General features: G+C 45.4%; 1 protein-coding gene across 3 annotated transcripts in view; it reads left to right on the forward strand.

Annotated features, from left to right (window-relative positions):
- The window catches only part of LOC109882849 (carboxypeptidase Z), a 42,810-nt gene extending 19,942 nt beyond the window's left edge, over positions 1 to 22,868 (forward strand). For 2 of the 3 annotated variants that reach the window (XM_031820142.1, XM_031820143.1), the window contains exons 8-16: positions 5,937 to 6,181; positions 7,535 to 7,696; positions 11,074 to 11,232; positions 12,152 to 12,219; positions 12,296 to 12,363; positions 12,865 to 13,004; positions 15,146 to 15,245; positions 17,601 to 17,746; positions 21,052 to 22,868. In XM_031820142.1, coding sequence (XP_031676002.1) covers positions 5,937 to 6,181; positions 7,535 to 7,696; positions 11,074 to 11,232; positions 12,152 to 12,219; positions 12,296 to 12,363; positions 12,865 to 13,004; positions 15,146 to 15,245; positions 17,601 to 17,746; positions 21,052 to 21,315 — 1,352 coding nt within the window. In that variant the 3' untranslated portion in view covers positions 21,316 to 22,868. The remainder of the gene's footprint in view (positions 1 to 5,936; positions 6,182 to 7,534; positions 7,697 to 11,073; positions 11,233 to 12,151; positions 12,220 to 12,295; positions 12,364 to 12,864; positions 13,005 to 15,145; positions 15,246 to 17,600; positions 17,747 to 21,051) is intronic. The other variant, XM_031820144.1, reaches the window with a different exon arrangement.
- Positions 22,869 to 23,637: the final 769 nt, after the last annotated feature.

Below are 23,637 nucleotides of genomic sequence, written 5' to 3' on the forward strand. Positions count from 1 at the left end.
CCTGTTTATTAAAGCCTATTGGTACAGGGTTAGTTGAGGACCTCCTGTTTTTTAAAGCCTATTGGTACAGGACTAGTTGAGGACCTCCTGTGTCTTAAAGCCTATTGGTACAGGGCTAGTTGAGTATCTCCTGTGTCTTAAAGCCTATTGGTACAGGGCTAGTTGAGTTTCTCCTGTGTCTTAAAGCCTATTGGTACAGGGCTAGTTGAGGACCTCCTGTGTCTTAAAGCCTATTGGTACAGGACTAGTTGTGGACCTCCTGTGTCTTAAAGCCTATTGGTACAGGACTAGTTGTGGACCTCCTGTTTATTAAAGCCTATTGGTACAGGGCTAGTTGAGGACCTCCTGTGTCTTAAAGCCTATTGGTACAGGACTAGTTGTGGACCTCCTATGTCTTAAAGCCTATTGGTACAGGACTAGTTGTGGACCTCCTGTTTATTAAAGCCTATTGGTACAGGGCTAGTTGAGGACCTCCTGTGTCTTAAAGCCTATTGGTACAGGACTAGTTGAGGACCTCCTGTTTATTAAAGCCTATTGGTACAGGGCTAGTTGAGGACCTCCTGTGTCTTAAAGCCTATTGGTACAGGGCTAGTTGAGGACCTCCTGTGTCTTAAAGCCTATTGGTACAGGGCTAGTTGAGGACCTCCTGTTTATTAAAGCCTATTGGTACAGGACTAGTTGAGGACATCCTGTGTCTTAAAGCCTATTGGTACAGGACTAGTTGAGGACATCCTGTGTCTTAAAGCCTATTGGTACAGGACTAGTTGAGTATCTCCTGTGTCTTAAAGCCTATTGGTACAGGACTAGTTGAGGACCTCCTGTTTATTAAAGCCTATTGGTACAGGACTAGTTGAGGACCTCCTGTGTCTTAAAGCCTATTGGTACAGGGCTAGTTGAGGACCTCCTGTGTCTTAAAGCCTATTGGTACAGGGCTAGTTGAGGACCTCCTGTTTATTAAAGCCTATTGGTACAGGACTAGTTGAGGACATCCTGTGTCTTAAAGCCTATTGGTACAGGACTAGTTGAGGACATCCTGTGTCTTAAAGCCTATTGGTACAGGACTAGTTGAGTATCTCCTGTGTCTTAAAGCCTATTGGTACAGGACTAGTTGAGGACCTCCTGTTTATTAAAGCCTATTGGTACAGGACTAGTTGAGGACCTCCTGTGTCTTAAAGCCTATTGGTACAGGGCTAGTTGAGGACCTCCTGTGTCTTAAAGCCTATTGGTACAGGGCTAGTCGAGGACCTCCTGTGTCTTAAAGCCTATTGGTACAGGACTAGTTGAGGACATCCTGTGTCTTAAAGCCTATTGGTACAGGGCTAGTTGAGGACCTCCTGTGTCTTAAAGCCTATTGGTACAGGGCTAGTTGAGGACCTCCTGTGTCTTAAAGCCTATTGGTACAGGACTAGTTGAGGACCTCCTGTGTCTTAAAGCCTATTGGTACAGGACTAGTTGAGGACATCCTGTGTCTTAAAGCCTATTGGTACAGGACTAGTTGAGTATCTCCTGTGTCTTAAAGCCTATTGGTACATAGCTAGTTGAGGACATCCTGTGTCTTAAAGCCTATTGGTACAGGGCTAGTTGAGGACCTCCTGTGTCTTAAAGCCTATTGGTACAGGGCTAGTTGAGGACATCCTGTGTCTTAAAGCCTATTGGTACAGGACTAGTTGAGTATCTCCTGTGTCTTAAAGCCTATTGGTACAGAGCTAGTTGAGGACATCCTGTGTCTTAAAGCCTATTGGTACAGGGCTAGTTGAGGACCTCCTATGTCTTAAAGCCTATTGGTACAGGGCTAGTTGAGGACCTCCTATTTATTAAAGCCTATTGGTACAGGGCTAGTTGAGGACCTCCTGTGTCTTAAAGCCTATTGGTACAGGACTAGTTGAGGACATCCTGTGTCTTAAAGCCTATTGGTACAGGGCTAGTTGAGTATCTCCTGTGTCTTAAAGCCTATTGGTACAGGGCTAGTCGAGGACCTCCTGTGTCTTAAAGCCTATTGGTACAGGACTAGTTGAGTATCTCCTGTGTCTTAAAGCCTATTGGTACAGGACTAGTTGAGTATCTCCTGTGTCTTAAAGCCTATTGGTACAGGGCTAGTTGAGGACATCCTGTGTCTTAAAGCCTATTGGTACAGGGCTAGTTGAGGACCTCCTGTGTCTTAAAGCCTATTGGTACAGGGCTAGTTGAGGACCTCCTGTGTCTTAAAGCCTATTGGTACAGGGCTAGTTGAGGACCTCCTGTGTCTTAAAGCCTATTGGTACAGGACTAGTTGAGTATCTCCTGTGTATTAAAGCCTATTGGTACAGGACTAGTTGAGTATCTCCTGTGTCTTAAAGCCTATTGGTACAGGGCTAGTTGAGGACATCCTGTGTCTTAAAGCCTATTGGTACAGGGCTAGTTGAGGACCTCCTGTGTCTTAAAGCCTATTGGTACAGGGCTAGTTGAGGACCTCCTGTGTCTTAAAGCCTATTGGTACAGGGCTAGTTGAGGACCTCCTGTGTCTTAAAGCCTATTGGTACAGGACTAGTTGAGGACATCCTGTGTCTTAAAGCCTATTGGTACAGGGCTAGTTGAGGACCTCCTGTGTCTTAAAGCCTATTGGTACAGGACTAGTTGAGGACCTCCTGTGTCTTAAAGCCTATTGGTACAGGGCTAGTCGAGGACCTCCTGTGTCTTAAAGCCTATTGGTACAGGGCTAGTCGAGGACCTCCTGTGTCTTAAAGCCTATTGGTACAGGACTAGTTGAGGACCTCCTGTTTATTAAAGCCTATTGGTACAGGGCTAGTTGAGGACCTCCTGTGTCTTAAAGCCTATTGGTACAGGGCTAGTCGAGGACCTCCTGTGTATTAAAGCCTATTGGTACAGGGCTAGTTGAGGACATCCTGTGTCTTAAAGCCTATTGGTACAGGACTAGTTGAGGACCTCCTGTGTATTAAAGCCTATTGGTACAGGGTTAGTTGAGGACCTCCTGTGTCTTAAAGCCTATTGGTACAGGGCTAGTCGAGGATCTCCTGTGTCTTAAAGCCTATTGGTACAGGACTAGTTGTGGACCTCCTGTTTATTAAAGCCTATTGGTACAGGGCTAGTTGAGGACCTCCTGTGTCTTAAAGCCTATTGGTACAGGACTAGTTGAGGACCTCCTGTGTCTTAAAGCCTATTGGTACAGGGCTAGTTGAGGACCTCCTGTGTCTTAAAGCCTATTGGTACAGGGCTAGTTGAGGACCTCCTGTTTATTAAAGCCTATTGGTACAGGACTAGTTGAGGACATCCTGTGTCTTAAAGCCTATTGGTACAGGACTAGTTGAGGACATCCTGTGTCTTAAAGCCTATTGGTACAGGACTAGTTGAGTATCTCCTGTGTCTTAAAGCCTATTGGTACAGGACTAGTTGAGGACCTCCTGTTTATTAAAGCCTATTGGTACAGGACTAGTTGAGGACCTCCTGTGTCTTAAAGCCTATTGGTACAGGGCTAGTTGAGGACCTCCTGTGTCTTAAAGCCTATTGGTACAGGGCTAGTCGAGGACCTCCTGTGTCTTAAAGCCTATTGGTACAGGACTAGTTGAGGACATCCTGTGTCTTAAAGCCTATTGGTACAGGGCTAGTTGAGGACCTCCTGTGTCTTAAAGCCTATTGGTACAGGGCTAGTTGAGGACCTCCTGTGTCTTAAAGCCTATTGGTACAGGACTAGTTGAGGACCTCCTGTGTCTTAAAGCCTATTGGTACAGGACTAGTTGAGGACATCCTGTGTCTTAAAGCCTATTGGTACAGGACTAGTTGAGTATCTCCTGTGTCTTAAAGCCTATTGGTACAGAGCTAGTTGAGGACATCCTGTGTCTTAAAGCCTATTGGTACAGGGCTAGTTGAGGACCTCCTGTGTCTTAAAACCTATTGGTACAGGGCTAGTTGAGGACATCCTGTGTCTTAAAGCCTATTGGTACAGGACTAGTTGAGTATCTCCTGTGTCTTAAAGCCTATTGGTACAGAGCTAGTTGAGGACATCCTGTGTCTTAAAGCCTATTGGTACAGGGCTAGTTGAGGACCTCCTGTGTCTTAAAGCCTATTGGTACAGGGCTAGTTGAGGACCTCCTGTGTCTTAAAGCCTATTGGTACAGGGCTAGTTGAGGACCTCCTGTTTATTAAAGCCTATTGGTACAGGGCTAGTTGAGGACCTCCTGTGTCTTAAAGCCTATTGGTACAGGACTAGTTGAGGACATCCTGTGTCTTAAAGCCTATTGGTACAGGGCTAGTTGAGTATCTCCTGTGTCTTAAAGCCTATTGGTACAGGGCTAGTCGAGGACCTCCTGTGTCTTAAAGCCTATTGGTACAGGACTAGTTGATTATCTCCTGTGTCTTAAAGCCTATTGGTACAGGACTAGTTGAGTATCTCCTGTGTCTTAAAGCCTATTGGTACAGGGCTAGTTGAGGACATCCTGTGTCTTAAAGCCTATTGGTACAGGGCTAGTTGAGGACCTCCTGTGTCTTAAAGCCTATTGGAACAGGGCTAGTTGAGGACCTCCTGTGTCTTAAAGCCTATTGGTACAGGGCTAGTTGAGGACCTCCTGTGTCTTAAAGCCTATTGGTACAGGACTAGTTGAGTATCTCCTGTGTATTAAAGCCTATTGGTACAGGACTAGTTGAGTATCTCCTGTGTCTTAAAGCCTATTGGTACAGGGCTAGTTGAGGACATCCTGTGTCTTAAAGCCTATTGGTACAGGGCTAGTTGAGGACCTCCTGTGTCTTAAAGCCTATTGGTACAGGGCTAGTTGAGGACCTCCTGTGTCTTAAAGTCCATTGGTACAGGGCTAGTTGAGGACCTCCTGTGTCTTAAAGCCTATTGGTACAGGACTAGTTGAGGACATCCTGTGTCTTAAAGCCTATTGGTACAGGGCTAGTTGAGGACCTCCTGTGTCTTAAAGCCTATTGGTACAGGACTAGTTGAGGACCTCCTGTGTCTTAAAGCCTATTGGTACAGGGCTAGTCGAGGACCTCCTGTGTCTTAAAGCCTATTGGTACAGGGCTAGTCGAGGACCTCCTGTGTCTTAAAGCCTATTGGTACAGGACTAGTTGAGGACCTCCTGTTTATTAAAGCCTATTGGTACAGGGCTAGTTGAGGACCTCCTGTGTCTTAAAGCCTATTGGTACAGGGCTAGTCGAGGACCTCCTGTGTATTAAAGCCTATTGGTACAGGGCTAGTTGAGGACATCCTGTGTCTTAAAGCCTATTGGTACAGGACTAGTTGAGGACCTCCTGTGTATTAAAGCCTATTGGTACAGGGCTAGTCGAGGACCTCCTGTGTATTAAAGCCTATTGGTACAGGGCTAGTTGAGGACATCCTGTGTCTTAAAGCCTATTGGTACAGGACTAGTTGAGGACCTCCTGTGTATTAAAGCCTATTGGTACAGGGTTAGTTGAGGACCTCCTGTGTCTTAAAGCCTATTGGTACAGGGCTAGTCGAGGATCTCCTGTGTCTTAAAGCCTATTGGTACAGGACTAGTTGAGGACCTCCTGTGTCTTAAAGCCTATTGGTACAGGGCTAGTTGAGGACCTCCTGTTTATTAAAGCCTATTGGTAAAGGACTAGTTGAGGACCTCCTGTGTCTTAAAGCCTATTGGTACAGGGCTAGTCGAGGATCTCCTGTGTCTTAAAGCCTATTGGTACAGGACTAGTCGAGGATCTCCTGTGTCTTAAAGCCTATTGGTACAGGACTAGTCGAGGATCTCCTGTGTCTTAAAGCCTATTGGTACAGGGCTAGTTGAGTATCTCCTGTGTCTTAAAGCCTATTGGTACAGGGCTAGTTGAGGACCTCCTGTGTCTTAACATCTTCTAAAATGAACTTTGACACAGGTTTTGTCTTGAGCAATTCCTTTCCTGTGTCTCTCACCCCCTCCCTTCCTCCCCCTCCTCTCCCTCTCCCTCCCCCATCTCCCCCTCCTCAGTGGAACCGGAGATCAAGCTGGTTGGCAACATGCATGGCAACGAGGTCCTGGGTCGTCAGTTGCTGCTCTACCTGGCCCAGTACCTGTGTTCCGAGTATCTCCTTGGCAACCAGCGTATCCAGACGCTCGTAAACACCACGCGCATCCACATCCTGGCATCCATGAACCCCGACGGTTACGAGCTGGCGGCCGCCGAGGTAGAGGATAGCAACGACCCGGAACAACAACCACACCACAACCAGGAAGTAAATCGGAAATTTAAAAAAAACGTCGAAGCCGGACCAACCAACCGCCGCGTAGAGATAGAAAGAGGCCACGCCTCCTATCTTCTCCATTATATAGAGTCTGTGACAGCATGTGTTGGGGCTCTTCTCTTTCTAAGCCTTGCCCCTTTTCCAACTGCCTATCATCTACCTGAGCTCTCCTATTGGTTCAGCCAGCCCCTCCCACTACCAGAGAGACAGAGTGACAGTGTCCTTAACCAATCAACAAGAGCAGTCGGTTAGACTGTTGTCATGGAAACGCAGTGCCATTTTATTTATTTTTTTGTAACTGTGTTTAAGGTCGAAGAAGTAACTCTGCTAGAAATCTCAAAACGTTTTTCTTGAAATAACAAATTTAACAAATGTATTTTTAATAGATAGAACGTCTAGTCGTTGTTTTTTCCCAACAGCAGTGGGCAGCTCTATTGTCTTTATCATCATCTTTTCAAACAACCGAGGGATTTCTGGGCTGTCTTCACACAAACAACATGTCTCTACAGACACCCTGGTTCGATATCCAGGCTGTATCACTACCCGGCTGTGATGGGGAATCCCATAGGGCGGCGCACAATTGGCCCAGCGTCGTCCGGGTTCGGACGGTGTAGGCCGTCATTTTAAATAAGAATTTGTTCTTCACTGACTTGCCTCGTAAAATAATTTTAATTAAATAAAATGTTTACTGGACAGCTTGTTCTCTCCAGACGGATTACATAGTCTGTCCCTAAGTTACTTCCTGTATAAAGAACGATCATGTGACTTGACTGGGAAAATCTCTGGGCCCTCTTCTGGGTCACATGGTCAACAAAACACTCCTGACCTCTTATATTCATCCTATCCAATCACATTCTTCTAACCGACATGTCTTCCCATTACCCATGATTCTTCACTCCTCCCCGTCACGCTCCTGCAGGGTTGTGGGGTGTTCAACCATGTCTAGGGTCACGACCTTTACCCTCTGTGTGTGTTTGTGTAGGGTCACGACCTTTACCCTCTGTGTGTGTCTGTGTAGGGTCACGACCTTTACCCTCTGTGTGTGTCTGTGTAGGGTCACGACCTTTACCCTCTGTGTGTGTCTGTGTAGGGTCAGGACCTTTACCCTCTGTGTGTGTCTGTGTAGGGTCACGACCTTTACCCTCTGTGTGTGTCTGTGTAGGGTCACGACCTTTACCCTCTGTGTGTGTCTGTGTAGGGTCACGACCTTTACCCTCTGTGTGTGTCTGTGTAGGGTCACGACCTTTACCCTCTGTGTGTGTGTGTGTGTAGGGTCACGACCTTTACCCTCTGTGTGTGTCTGTGTACGGTCACGACCTTTACCCTCTGTGTGTGTCTGTGTAGGGTCACGAGTTCAACGGTTGGACGGTAGGTCGCACCAACGCTCAGAACCTCGACTTGAACCGGAACTTTCCTGACCTTACGTCTATCCTCTACCGGAATCGCAGGATGAAACGGTTCCGCACAGACCACATCCCCATCCCAGACTCTTACTGGTTTGGTAAGGTATGTATATATCACTAATCTCGCTACACTGGTGTCGGTAGTGGGATGGCGCCAGTGAGGCCATCGGAGAGGTGTGTACACATGAGTGATGTAACTAGCTTCTCTATGGCAAGTCCCTCAGGTGTAGGTACCTCTCCGATGGTATGGGAACTTATTCTTCTGTTGATGTGGGAAAGTATAGGACATTCCTACTGTACAGGACATTCCTAATGTTTTGGTAAGGTTTAGGATATTCCTACTGTACAGGACATTCCTACTGTTTTGGTAAGGTACAGGACATTCCTACTGTACAGGACATTCCTACTGTTTTGGTAAGGTACAGGACATTCCTACTGTTTTGGTAAGGTACAGGACATTCCTACTGTTTTGGTAAGGTACAGGACATTCCTACTGTTTTGGTAAGGTACAGGACATTCCTACTGTTTTGGTAAGGTACAGGACATTCCTACTGTACAGGACATTCCTACTGTTTTGGTAAGGTACAGGACATTCCTACTGTTTTGGTAAGGTACAGGACATTCCTACTGTACAGGACATTCCTACTGTTTTGGTAAGGTACAGGACATTCCTACTGTTTTGGTAAGGTACAGGACATTCCTACTGTTTTGGTAAGGTACAGGACATTCCTACTGTTTTGGTAAGGTATAAGACATTCCTACTGTTTTGGTAAGGTATAAGACATTCCTACTGTTTTGGTAAGGTACAGGACATTCCTACTGTTTTGGTAAGATACAGGACATTCCTACTGTACAGGACATTCCTACTGTTTTGGTAAGGTACAGGACATTCCTACTGTTTTGGTAAGGTACAGGACATTCCTACTGTTTTGGTAAGATACAGGACATTCCTACTGTACAGGACATTCCTACTGTTTTGGTAAGGTATAAGACATTCCTACTGTTTTGGTAAGGTACAGGACATTCCTACTGTTTTGGTAAGGTATAGGACATTCCTACTGTTTTGGTAAGGTACAGGACATTCCTACTGTTTTGGTAAGGTATAGGACATTCCTACTGTTTTGGTAAGGTATAGGACATTCCTACTGTACAGGACATTCCTACTGTTTTGGTAAGGTACAGGACATTCCTACTGTTTTGGTAAGGTATAGGACATTCCTACTGTTTTGGTAAGATACAGGACATTCCTACTGTTTTGGTAAGGTACAGGACATTCCTACTGTTTTGGTAAGGTACAGGACATTCCTACTGTTTTGGTAAGGTACAGGACATTCCTACTGTTTTGGTAAGGTACAGGACATTCCTACTGTACAGGACATTCCTACTGTTTTGGTAAGGTACAGGACATTCCTTCTGTTTTGGTAAGATACAGGACATTCCTACTGTTTTGGTAAGGTACAGGACATTCCTACTGTACAGGACATTCCTACTGTTTTGGTAAGGTATAAGACATTCCTACTGTTTTGGTAAGGTACAGGACATTCCTACTGTTTTGGTAAGGTATAGGACATTCCTACTGTTTTGGTAAGATACAGGACATTCCTACTGTTTTGGTAAGATACAGGACATTCCTACTGTACAGGACATTCCTACTGTTTTGGTAAGGTACAGGACATTCCTACTGTTTTGGTAAGGTACAGGACATTCCTACTGTTTTGGTAAGATACAGGACATTCCTACTGTACAGGACATTCCTACTGTTTTGGTAAGGTATAAGACATTCCTACTGTTTTGGTAAGGTACAGGACATTCCTACTGTTTTGGTAAGGTATAGGACATTCCTACTGTTTTGGTAAGATACAGGACATTCCTACTGTTTTGGTAAGGTACAGGACATTCCTACTGTTTTGGTAAGGTATAGGACATTCCTACTGTTTTGGTAAGGTATAGGACATTCCTACTGTACAGGACATTCCTACTGTTTTGGTAAGGTACAGGACATTCCTACTGTTTTGGTAAGGTATAGGACATTCCTACTGTTTTGGTAAGATACAGGACATTCCTACTGTTTTGGTAAGGTACAGGACATTCCTACTGTTTTGGTAAGGTACAGGACATTCCTACTGTTTTGGTAAGGTACAGGACATTCCTACTGTTTTGGTAAGGTACAGGACATTCCTACTGTACAGGACATTCCTACTGTTTTGGTAAGGTACAGGACATTCCTTCTGTTTTGGTAAGATACAGGACATTCCTACTGTTTTGGTAAGGTACAGGACATTCCTACTGTTTTGGTAAGATACAGGACATTCCTACTGTTTTGGTAAGGTACAGGACATTCCTACTGTTTTGGTAAGATACAGGACATTCCTACTGTTTTGGTAAGGTACAGGACATTCCTACTGTTTTGGTAAGGTACAGGACATTCCTACTGTTTTGGTAAGATACAGGACATTCCTACTGTTTTGGTAAGATACAGGACATTCCTACTGTTTTGGTAAGGTACAGGACATTCCTACTGTTTTGGTAAGGTACAGGACATTCCTACTGTTTTGGTAAGGTACAGGACATTCCTACTGTTTTGGTAAGATACAGGACATTCCTACTGTTTTGGTAAGATACAGGACATTCCTACTGTTTTGGTAAGATACAGGACATTCCTACTGTTTTGGTAAGGTACAGGACATTCCTACTGTTTTGGTAAGGTACAGGACATTCCTACTGTTTTGGTAAGGTACAGGACATTCCTACTGTTTTGGTAAGATACAGGACATTCCTACTGTTTTGGTAAGATATAGGACATTCCTACTGTTTTGGTAAGGTACAGGACATTCCTACTGTTTTGGTAAGGTACAGGACATTCCTACTGTTTTGGTAGATACAGGACATTCCTACTGTTTTGGTAAGGTACAGGACATTCCTACTGTTTTGGTAAGGTATAAGACATTCCTACTGTTTTGGTAAGGTACAGGACATTCCTACTGTTTTGGTAAGGTACAGGACATTCCTACTGTTTTGGTAAGGTATAGGACATTCCTACTGTTTTGGTAAGGTACAGGACATTCCTACTGTTTTGGTAAGGTACAGGACATTCCTACTGTTTTGGTAAGGTACAGGACATTCCTACTGTTTTGGTAAGGTACAGGACATTCCTACTGTTTTGGTAAGGTACAGGACATTCCTACTGTTTTGGTAAGGTACAGGACATTCCTACTGTTTTGGTAAGATATGTTCTAGGGGTGTCCAGAGTTTTAGACAAAACCAGTTTTGAAAGGGATATGTGTAATTATCCTTCTTCTCTCCTTCTCTCCTTCTCTCCTCCTCTCCTCTCCTCTCCTCTCCTCTCCTCTCCTCTCCTCTCCTCTCCTCTCCTCTCCTCTCCTCTCCTCTCCTCTCCTCTCCTCTCCTCTCCTCTCCTCTCCTCTCCTCTCCTCTCCTCTCCTCTCCTCTCCTCTCCTCTCCTCTCCTCTCCTCTCTCAGGTAGCTTCAGAGACCTATGCAGTGATGAAGTGGATAAGGTCTGTGCCGTTTGTCCAGTCTGCGAGCCTCCATGGCGGAGAGCTGGTGATCTCTTATCCCTTTGACTTCTCTAGACACCTCCATGAAGAGAGGATGTTCTCCCCTACACCTGATGAACAGGTACCCTGTCCTGTAATACACCTGATGAACAGGTACCCCTGCCCTGTAATACACCTGATGAACAGGTACCCTGCCCTGTAATACACCTGATGAACAGGTACCCTGCCCTGTAATACACCTGACGAACAGGTACCCTGTCCTGTAATACACCTGACCAACAGGTAACCTGTCCTGTAATACACCTGATGAACAGGTACCCTGTCCTGTCCTACACCTGACCAACAGGTACCCTGTCCTGTCCTACACCTGATGAACAGGTACCCTGTCCTGTCCTACACCTAATGAACAGGTAACCTATCCTATAATACACCTGACCAACAGGTAACCTGTCCTATAATACACCTGACCAACAGGTAACCTGTCCTGTAATACACCTGATGAACAGGTACCCTGTCCTACACCTGATGAACAGGTACCCTGTCCTGTAATACACCTGATGAACAGGTACCCTGTCCTGTCCTCCGCCTGACCGACAGGTACCTGTCCTACACCTGACCAACAGGTACCTGTCCTAAACCTGACCAACAGGTACTCTGTTCTATACCTGACCAGCAGGTACCCTGTCCTAAACCTGACCAACGGGTACCTGTCCTAAACCTGACCAACGGGTACCTTTCCTAAACCTACCCAGCATGTACCTATCCTAAACCTGACCAACATGTACCTGTCCTAAACCTGACCAACAGGGACCCTGTCCTACACCTGACCAACAGGTTCCTGTCCTAAACCTGACCAACAGGTACTCTGTTCTAAGCCTGACCAACAGGTACTCTGTTCTAAACCTGACCAGCAGGTGCCTGTCCTAAACCTGACCAACAGGTACCCTGTTCTACACCTAGTTCATGTCAGTGGTGAAAACCTCTTCTGTTCCCAGGCCAGAAAATGCCATGTTGAAGAGTGACTGTGTTCCTCTCTGCAGGCATTTAAGCAGCTGGCCCGGACATACGCAGACTCTCACGCCAGCATGGCCGACAACAACACGGAGAGGTGATTATATTCCTGGCTATTATTATGAATGATTATATTACCCCCTGTTACATGACCTATATATTGTATATTCTAGGTGTGGAGCGTCCTTCATCCGAAGTGGAGGCATCATCAACGGAGCTCTGTGGTACAGCTTCCCAGGGGGTACGGAACCTTCTATATCTTCTCCTCTCCTCCTCGTGTCATTCTGTCTCTCCTCCTTGTGTCATTCTGTCTCTCCTCTTGTCCTCGTGTCATTCTCTCTCCTCCTCGTGTCATTCTTACTCTCTCTTCCTCTCTTCCTCTCTTCCTCTCTTCCTCTCCTCCTCACTTCCTCTTCTCTCTCCTCCTCTCTTCCTCTTCAACTTCTCCTCTCCTCCTCCTTCTCTCCTCCTCCTTCTCTCCTCCTCTTCTCTCTCCTCCTCCTCTTCCTCCTCCTCTCTTTCTCTTCTCTCTCCTCCTCTCCTCCTCTCTTCCTCCTCTTTTCTCTCCTCCTCTCGTCCTCTCGTCCTCTTCTCCTCTCCTCCTCTCTTCCTCCTCTTTTCTCTCCTCCTCTCCTTAACCTCCCCCTCTTATTCCTGTCTCTGTCTGTTAATTCTCAGTACTTGTGTGTCTAGTGTATATATTTACGGTGTGTCCTAACTCTCTATTTCTCCGGTACCGTAGGCATGTCAGACTTTAACTACCTCCACACTAACTGTCTGGAGATTACAGTGGAGCTGGGCTGTGACAAGTTCCCTTCTGAAGAGGAGCTCTACCCAGAGTGGCTCAGGAACAAGGAGGCCCTGCTCAGTTTCATGGAGTCGGTGGGTTTGCCTCTCTATAGCCCGGCGACCAGGCAGCCATTTTGTGCCGTAGTTATACCGTAGAAGGCCTTTGTGCTGTCTCATCATTTTCTGACCATGTTTAATGTCCTTATCAGTGGTGGCTGGTGGGCAGAGATATAGGAGGACAGCTGGCTCTTTGTAATGGCTGGAATGGATTACATGGAACAGTATATTGAACACATGGAAAACATGTGTTTGATGTGTCTGATACCGTTCCATTCATTCCAATACAGCCGTTCTGTTAAAACCTCTTAAGGATCCACCCCCTTTTTTTTCCCAAATGTTCGCCTAAAATGACATGCCCAAATCTAACTGCCTGTAGCTCAGGCCCTGAAGCAGGGATATTCATATTCTTGACCACATTTGAAAGGAAACACTTTGACGTTTGTGGAAATGTGAAAGGAATGTAGGAGAATATAACACAATAGATCTGGTGAAAGACAATACAAAGAAGAAAAAAAACTGTTCTTTTGTGTATTTTTTGTACCATCATCTTTGAAATGCAAGAGAAAGGCCATAATGTATTATTCCAGCCCAGGTGTAATTTAGATTTTGGCCACTAGATGGCATCAGTGTATGTGCAAAGTTTTAGACTGATCCAATGAACCATTGCATTTCTGTTCAAAATTTTGTATCAACACATCCCGAAGAAGTTTTAAGCTGCCCTCCTACTATATATTTCTCCCGCCCACCAGCCTCCACTGACCTTAGCATTCCCTGCCATTCACTGATAGGTTTTGCAAATTCCGGAAACTCCCCCCCCCCCCCCCCCCCCCCCCCCCCCCTCAAATTTCCTGGGTTTCCAGGAATCCTGGTTGGGAGAATCCTAGGATCCTGGTTGGGAGAATCATGGAATCCTGGTTGGGAGAATCATGGAATGAGTGGGGAATAAGCCGTATATCCAGGAATCCAAATTGGGAGAATCATGGAATGAGTGGGGAATAAGCCGTATATCCAGGAATCCAAATTGGGAGAATCATGGAATGAGTGGGGAATAAGCCGTATATCCAGGAATCCTGTTTTGGAGAATCCTGGAATGAGGGGGGAATAAGCCGTATATCCAGGAATCCTGTTTGGGAGAATCCTGGAATGAGGGGGGAATAAGCCGTATATCCAGGAATCCTGTTTGGGAGAATCCTGGAATGAGGGGGGAATAAGCAGTATATCCAGGAATCCAAATTGGGAGAATCATGGAATGAGTGGGGAATAAGCCGTATATCCAGGAATCCAAATTGGGAGAATCATGGAATGAGGGGGGAATAAGCCGTATATCCAGGAATCCTGTTTGGGAGAATCTTGGAATGAGTGGGGAATAAGCCGTATATCCAGGAATCCAAATTGGGAGAATCATGGAATGAGTGGGGAATAAGCCGTATATCCAGGAATCCAAATTGGGAGAATCATGGAATGAGGGGGGAATAAGCCGTATATCCAGGAATCCTGTTTGGGAGAATCTTGGAATGAGTGGGGAATAAGCCGTATATCCAGGAATCCAAATTGGGAGAATCATGGAATGAGGGGGGAATAAGCCGTATATCCAGGAATCCTGTTTGGGAGAATCCTGGAATGAGGGGGGAATAAGCAGTATATCCAGGAATCCTGTTTGGGAGAATCCTGGAATGAGGGGGGAATAAGCCGTATATCCAGGAATCCTGTTTGGGAGAATCCTGGAATGAGGGGGGAATAAGCCGTATATCCAGGAATCCTGTTTGGGAGAATCCTGGAATGAGGGGGGAATAAGCCGTATATCCAGGAATCCTGTTTGGGAGAATCCTGGAATGAGGGGGGAATAAGCAGTATATCTAGGATTCCAGCAACTGAGATTCCTGGAATGAGGGGGGAATAAGCCGTATATCCAGGAATCCTGGGAATTTTGTTCAAATAAGCCTGATATTCGTTGATATTCACTGATATTGCCTGATATTCCCTGATATTCCCTGATATTCCCTGATATTCCCTGATATTCCCTGATATTCCCTGTCGTTCCTTGATATTCCCTGATATTCCCTGATATTCCCTGATATTCCCTGATATTCCTTGATATTCCCTGATATTCCCTGTTATTCCCTGATATTCCCTGATATTCCCTGATATTCCCTGTCGTTCCTTCTCTTCTCCAGGTCCACAGAGGTATTAAGGGAGTGGTGAAGGATGAAGAGGGCTATGGAATAAAGGGAGCATCCATATCTGTCAGGGGAATTCGTAAAGATGTCACCACAGGTAACCACCGTAATACCTGTAACACCGTAATACCTGATACCTGCTTCTGAGCAGGGTCCTCTGTTAGAGCTCTATGGAGGGAGAAAGGAGCCAAAATGGGTACTTCTGAGCAGGGTCCTCTGTTAGAGCTCTATGGAGGGAGAAAGGAGCCAAAATGGCTGCTTCTGAGCAGGGTCATCTGTTAGAGCTCTATGGAGGGAGAAAGGAGCCATTTGGGACATAGATCAGAACTAGTTTCATTCACAGAGCTTTTACAGACGCTCCAAGCAGTTTACATTGTATGGTGGAAAATGTAGAGATGTTGGCAGTATACACGCAAGGAATCACAACATTCTTTTTTGACGTTGTGTCATTACTGGAGAGACGTGACATCAAGACAAACATTTTCTCATGGTGGTTAGCCTGTAACAACATGTCACTGTCTCCCTCCTTCCCTGTCTCCCTCCTTCCCTGTCTCCCTCCTTCCCTGTCTCCCTCCTTCCAGTCACAGTGGTCAGGTATTCTGCCGCTGTGTACTCTCTGTTTAGGGCCAAATAGCATTCTAGTTTACTCTGTTTTTTGAAGTAATTATCTTTTGTTTTCTCATGATTTGGTTGGGTGTAATTGTGTTGCTGTCCTGGGGCTCTGTGGGGTGTGTTTGTGTTTGTGAACAGAGCCCCAGGACCAGTTTGCTTAGGGGACTCTTCTCCAGGTTCATCTCTCTGTAGGTGATGGCTTTGTTATGGAAGGTTTGGGAATCGCTTCCTTTTAGGTGGTTGTAGAATTGAACAGTTTTTTCTGGATTTTAATCATTAGCAGGTATCGGCTTTTCAGTTCTGCGTGCATTGTTTGGTGTTTTACATTGTACACAGGGGATATTTTTGCAGAATTCTGCGTGCAGAGTCTCAATTTGGTGTTTGACCCATTTGATGAATTATTGGTTGGTGAGCGGACCCCAGACCTCACAACCGTAAAGGGCAATGGGCTCTATGACTGATTCAAGTGTTTTTAGCCAAATCCTAATTGGAATGTGTAATTTTGTTCCTTTTGATGGCATAGAATGCCCTTCTTGCCTTGTCTCTCAGCTCGTTCACAGCTTTGTGGAAGTTCTGTCAGGGCCCAGGTCTGACAGAATCTGTGCATAAGATCTAGGTGCTGCTGTAGGCCCTCCTCAGTTGGTGACAGAAGCACCAGGTCATCAACAAATAGTAGACATTTGACTTCAGATTCTAGTAGGGTGAGGCCTGGTGCTGCAGACTGTTCTAGTGCCCTTGCCAATTAGTTGATATGAATGTTGAAGAGGGTGGGGCTTAAGCTGCATCCCTGTCTCACCCCACGACCCTGTGTGAAGAAATGTTTGTTTGTTTGTTTACATGGATGTTATAATGTTGTATGTTTTACCTTCCATCAGTTTGTATAGCAGACCCTCATGCCAAATTAAGTCAACAAAGCGTGAGAAGACATTGCATTTGTTTTGGATTGTTTGTTTGTTTGTCAATTAGGGTGTGCAGGGTGAATATGTGGTCTGTTGTACGGTAATTTAGTAAAAAGATCATTTGACATTTGCTCAGTACATTGTTTTCATTGAGGAAATGTACGAGTCTGCTGTTAATGATAATGCAGAGGATTTTCCCAAGGTTACTGTTGATGAATATTCCACGGTAGTTATTGGTGTCAAATTTATCTCCACTTTTGTGGATTGGGGTGACCAGTCCTTGTTTTTTTTTTACCTTTATTTAACCAGGCAAGTCAGTTAAGAACAAATTCTTATTTTCAATGACGGCCTAGGAACAGTGGGTTAACTGCCTTGTTCAGGAGCAGAACCTTGTCAGCTCGGGGATTTGAACATGAAACCTTTCGGTTACTAGTCCAAAACTCTAACCAATAGGCTACCCTGCCGCCCCAGGTTCAAAATACTGTGGAAGAGGCCAGAGCTATGGATGATGTTAGAGAGTTTTAGTTTAGCCAATTGAATTTCTTGTCTGTGTATTTGATCATTTCATTGAGGATACCATCAACACCACAGGCCCGTTTGGGTTGGACGGTTTGTAATTTGTACTGTAGTTCATTCAATGTAATTGGAGAATCCAGTGTGTTCTGGCAGTCTATAATAGCTGATTCTAAGATTTGTATTTGATATCTCTCTCTCCTTCCATCCCTGTCTCCTTCCCTGCCTCCTTCCCTGCCTCCCTCCCTCCCTCCCTCCCTCCCTCCCTCCCTCCCTCCCTCCCTCCCTCCCTCCCTCCCTCCCTCCCTCCCTCCTCCCTCCCTCCCTCCCTCCCTCCCCTCCCTCCCTCCCTCCCTCCCTCCCTCCCTCCCCTCCCTCCCTCCCCTCCCCTCCCCTCCCCTCCCTCCCTCCTGCCTCTCTCTCTGTAGCGGAGGAAGGTGATTACTGGAGGTTAATGAACTCAGGAACACACATCATAACAGCATCAGCTAAAGGTTACTCCAGAGTCAGCAAGAGAATTTACCTGCCTGCTCACATGGAAAAAGCTGGCCGGGTCAACTTCGTGCTCAAAAAGGTACTTGTAAAGTTATTTATATATATATATATATTATTTATTTATTTATTATTATTATTATTATTATTATTTATTATATACTTTATCTGTGATGTTTCTGTGCCAGGATCAGTGTTTTCAGAAATATGATGTTGATGTCAGGGTCATGATATCTGAGGTATATTATGTTGATGTCAGAGTCATGATATCTGAGGTATATTATGTTGATGTCAGTGTCATGATATCTGAGGTGTTGATATCAGTGTAATGATATCTGAGGTATATTATGTTGATGTCAGAGTCATGATATCTGAGGTATATTATGTTGATGTCAGAGTCATGATATCTGAGGTATATTATGTTGATGTCAGAGTCATGATATCTGAGGTATATTATGTTGATGTCAGGGTCATGATATCTGAGGTATATTATGTTGATGTCAGGGTCATGATATCTGAGGTATATTATGTTGATGTCAGGGTCATGATATCTGAGGTATATTATGTTGATGTCAGGGTCATGATATCTGAGGTGTTGATGTCAGTGTAATGATATCTGAGGTATATTATGTTGATATCTGAGGTATATTATGTTGATATCTGAGGTATATTATGTTGATATCTGAGGTATATTATGTTGATGTCAGGGTCATGATATCTGAGGTATATTATGTTGATGTCAGAGTCATGATATCTGAGGTGTTGATATCAGTGTAATGATATCTGAGGTATATTATGTTGATGTCAGAGTCATGATATCTGAGGTATAATGCTAGGCGTCCCTTGAGCGAGATACCTGTCAACAACATCCGGTGAAATTGGAGGGTGCGTAATTTAAATAAATAATCGTAATATGAAACATTTATGAACATACAAGTAACTGATATCATGTGAGCGGACCAAGTCATTGGGCGTCACTCTAAAGCAGGAAGGTGGAATAAACGAGTCAGGAGTAGGTTTTCTTGATTGAACACAGTTCTCTATTGAGGGCATTTGGTCAAGACAAACACTCCAACATAATCAATGAAAATCTCCCAAGGAAAAACATACATCTTCTTCTCCAGATGAAACAGGAACACAATAGGATTATCTTTAAACTACAACAAGAAGTCACGGGATTGTCACCGTCTTAGTGGTTCTTCCTGGATAGCTCCTCTCTCTCGGTGGCCATTCTTAGTGGTTCTCCCTGGATAGCTCCTCTCTCTCGGTGGCCATTCTTAGTGGTTCTTCCTGGATAGCTCCTCTCTCTCGGTGGCCATTCTTAGTGGTTCTTCCTGGATAGCTCCTCTCTCTCGGTGGCCATTCTTAGTGGTTCTTCATGGATAGCTCCTCTCTCTCGGTGGCCATTCTTAGTGGTTCTTCCTGGATAGCTCCTCTCTCTCGGTGGCCATTCTTAGTGGTTCTCCCTGGATAGCTCCTCTCTCTCGGTGGCCATTCTTAGTGGTTCTTCCTGGATAGCTCCTCTCTCTCGGTGGCCATTCTTAGTGGTTCTTCCTGGATAGCTCCTCTCTCTCGGTGGCCATTCTTAGTGGTTCTTCCTGGATAGCTCCTCTCTCTCGGTGGCCATTCTTAGTGGTTCTTCCTGGATAGCTCCTCTCTCTCGGTGGCCATTCTTAGTGGTTCTTCCTGGATAGCTCCTCTCTCTCGGTGGCCATCTTCCAGAGATAGTTTTCCCCCCCTTCTCTGCTGGTTCCATTCTCTCTCTTATAGGGGAAGGAGAGTATGTCATTAGTACCGTCAGCTGTGCTTAATTGCCTCCGGTTACCTTGTCTCACATGCCTTGTTGGGCTACGATCCGTGAGCCCAGCCTGCCCTCTGGTGGTCCTTCCACAATCGGTTAAAAGCTGACATTCTTTTAAATCTAACTGCATTTTCAGATTTGCAAAAGGCTTTACGGTGAAAGCATACCATGCCTTTGTTTGAGGACGGCGCCCCTATTCCCTTATTCCCTCATACTATTCCCTTATTCCCTATTCCCTTATTCCCTCACACTATTCCCTTATTCCCTATTCCCTTATTCCCTCACACTATTCCCTTATTCCTTATTCCCTTATTCCCTCACACTATTCCCTTATTCCCTATTCCCTTATTCCCTCACACTATTCCCTTATTCCCTCATACTATTCCCTTATTCCCTATTCCCTATTTCCTTATTCCCTATTTCCTTATTCCCTATTCCCTTATTCCCTATTCCCTTATTCCCTCACACTATTCCCTTATTCCTTATTCCCTTATTCCCTCACACTATTTCCTTATTCCCTATTCCCTTATTCCCTCACACTATTCCCTTATTCCCTATTCCCTTATTCCCTCATACTATTCCCTTATTCCCTATTCCCTTATTCCCTATTCCCTTATTCCCTATTCCCTATTCCCTATTCCCTTATTCCCTATTCCCTATTCCCTATTCCCTTATTCCCTTATTCCCTCATACTATTCCCTTATTCCCTATTCCCTTATCCCCTTATTCCCTATTCCCTTATTCCCTTATTCCCTATTCCCTTATTCCCTATTCCCTTATTCCCTTGCCTTTGTTTGAGGACGGCGCCCCACAACATATCTTTCAATCACAAACAGCGATTAAATAAATCACCTACTTCTGAAAATCTTCCTCTGTTTGCAATCCCAAGGGTCCCAGCTACAACAGGAATGGTCATTTTGTTAGATAAAATCCTTCTTTATATCCCAAAAAAGTCAGTTTAGTTGGCGCCATCGATTTCAGTAATCCACTCGTTCAACTGGCCAAGATAGAAACCCGAAAAACTACACCTTAACTTTGTTCAAACAAGTCAAACTACGTTTCTGTTTAATCCTCAGGTACCCTAAAATGTGAAATAACCAATAATATTTCATACGGAAAGAAGTATATTCAAATAGGACAACAAAATAAGCCGATGCTCTTTATGGCCCCAAGACTGATTTTCAAAGCTGGCTCTCTTTTCAAAGTCATATTCTTTCTTCAGCATTCATGTTACAAGCCTGAAACCTTGGACAAAGACTGTTGCCATCTAGTGGAAGCCATAGGAATTGCAATTTTTAACACTTGTGTTATACTCTCGTATATTATTTTAACAGTTTTAGAAACTTCAAAGTGTTTTCTATTCAGTACTACCAATTATATGCATATCCTGGCTTCTGGGCCTGAGTGACCTCCCCTCTCCCCTCTCCTCCCTCCTCCCCTACCTTTCATTAAAGATATGTATTTCTCTCCTCTCCTCCAGGTCCCTGTTCAGCCAGTAGGACCAGACTACCACCTGTTGTTCTCCAGTTCCTATCTCCTCCCTCCTCCCCTACCTCTCATTAAAGATATGTATTTCTCTCCTCCAGGTCCCTGTTCAGCCAGTAGGACCAGACTACCACATGTTCCTCAGCTCCTCCCTGGACACTTATGACCGCTTCGACCCTTACAACCACTTCCAGAGCTACAGCCGCTCCGAGCCGGGAGAACCGAGGGAACCCAGGGAACCCAGGGAACCGGGGATGGGAGGAGAACCGGGGATGGGAGGAGAGGGACAGGAGAAACCGTGGTGGTGGAACTACTTTACTCAGGCAGGAGTCTCTGCTCCCACCTGGCTGCTACGGAACTTCTAGAAGAATGGACTGGATAATGACTGAAACGGCACACTATTCCCTATTCCCTTATTCCCTATTCCCTTATTCCCTCACACTATTCCCTTATTTGGTGCACTACATTTGACCAAAGCCCAAGTGCATTGTGGGGCGGCAGGGTAGCCTAGTGGTTAGAGCGTTGGACGAGTAACCAAAAGGTTGCAAGTTCAAATCCCCGAGCTGACAAGGTACAGATCTGTCGTTCTGCCCCTGAACAACCTACTGTTCCTAGGCCGTCATTGAAAATAAGAATTTGTTCTTAAACTCACTTGCCTAGTTAGGTAAAATAAAAATTATTTGTAGTTTGCATCCCAAATGGCACCCTATTCCCTATATAGTGCACCCTATTCCCTATATAGTACACCCTATTCCCTATATAGTGCACCCTATTCCCTATATAGTGCACCCTATTCCCTATATAGTGCACCCTATTCCCTATATAGTGCACCCTATTCCCTATATAGTGCACCCTATTCCCTATATAGTGCACCCTATTCCCTATATAGTGCACCCTATTCCCTATATAGTGCACCCTATTCCCTATATAGTGCACCCTATTCCCTATATAGTGCACCGTATTCCCTATATAGTGCACCCTATTCCCTATATAGTACACCCTATTCCCTATATAGTACTCCCTATTCCCTATATAGTACTCCCTATTCCCTATATAGTCAAAAGTAGTGCACTGTAAAGGGAATGGGTGCTATGTGGAATGTCTCCTACAAGTAGAGGCATGAATTGATTCTCAATCTTTTTGGGGTTTCTGTCCCCATCACATGTAGCTCTGGCCGGAGTACCACCGACGTTCCCCTCATGTTACCAGAAGGCCTTATGTTCTGTTTAGGCTTCCTGTGTAGATGGGCCAGGTACCCTGTCCACCAGGGGAACACCTACCGCCACTATGGACAGGAATCTGATCATGTGTTGTGTCCTGACTAGGAATGATTCTGGGCCCCCATTAACATATTGGGTGTTCTATTGTGTTTCATTAAGACATTCTGTCTTCCTCAGTGTTCTATTGTGTTTCATTAAGACATTCTGTCTTCCTCAGTGTTCTATTGTGTTTCATTAAGACATTCTGTCTTCCTCAGTGTTCTATTGTGTTTCATTAAGACATTCTGTCTTCCTCAGTGTTCTATTGTGTTCCATTAAGACATTCTAATCACAACATTCCTCCTCTGAGTTCTGTCTTCCTCAGGGTTCTAACAATGCTTCTGTTTCAATGTCTTTCTGTCACAAAAAGTGGACTTGTGGATCTGACAGGTTGGGACACACACACACACACACACACACACACATACATACCCTAACACACACACACACACGCACACACACACAAACACACACACACAAACCCTAGCACGCTAGCACACACATTTGTCATTTTAAAGGATTGGGGGCAAATTCTAAACACACAGGCAGCTTGTGATGACTTACTGCCTTCAAGACTCAGCATGTCTAAAGATACTCCCCTCCTCCCTACTCTCCTCTCCCCCTCCTCTCCTCTCCCCTCTCTCCTCCCCCTACTCTCCTCTCCCTCTACTCTCCTCCCCCTACTCTCCTCTCCCCCTACTCTCCTCCCCACTCCTCCTCTCCCCCTACTCTCCTCGCCCCCTACTCTCCTCCCCACTCCTCCTCTCCCCCTACTCTCCTCGCCCCCTACTCTCCTCCTCCTCTCCTCTCCCCTCTCCACTCCCCTACTCTCCTCCCCCTACTCTCCTCTTCTCCTTCTCTCCTCTCTCCTACTCTCCTCCTACTCTCCTCTCCTCCTTCTCTCCTCTCCTCTCACCTACTCTCCTCACCTCCTTCCCTCCTCTCCTCTCCCCCCTCCCATACTCTCCTCTCTCTTGTTCAAACTTTCTATGGCCCCTATCTATTTCCTTCAGTAATGTTGACCAGGGTCCATAGGTCCTGACAGAGATGTTGACCAGGCCCTGACAGAGATGTTGACTAGGCCCTGACAGAGATGTTGACCAGGCCCTGACAGAGATGTTGACCAGGCCCTGACAGAGATGTTGACCAGGCCCTGACAGAGATGTTGACCAGGGTCCATCGGCCCTGACAGAGATGTTGACCAGGGTCCATCGGTCCTGACAGAGATGTTGACCAGGGTCCATAGGTCCTGACAGAGATGTTGACCAAGTCCTGACAGAGATGTTGACCAGGTCCTGACAGAGATGTTGACCAGGGTCCATCGGCCCTGACAGAGATGTTGACCAGGGTCCATCGGCCCTGACAGAGATGTTGACCAGGGTCCATCGGCCCTGACAGAGATGTTGACCAGGGTCCATCGGCCCTGAC

Source organism: Oncorhynchus kisutch, unplaced genomic scaffold (genome assembly GCF_002021735.2).
Source record: "Oncorhynchus kisutch isolate 150728-3 unplaced genomic scaffold, Okis_V2 scaffold3069, whole genome shotgun sequence".
NCBI classification, from domain to species: Eukaryota; Metazoa; Chordata; class Actinopteri; order Salmoniformes; family Salmonidae; genus Oncorhynchus; species Oncorhynchus kisutch.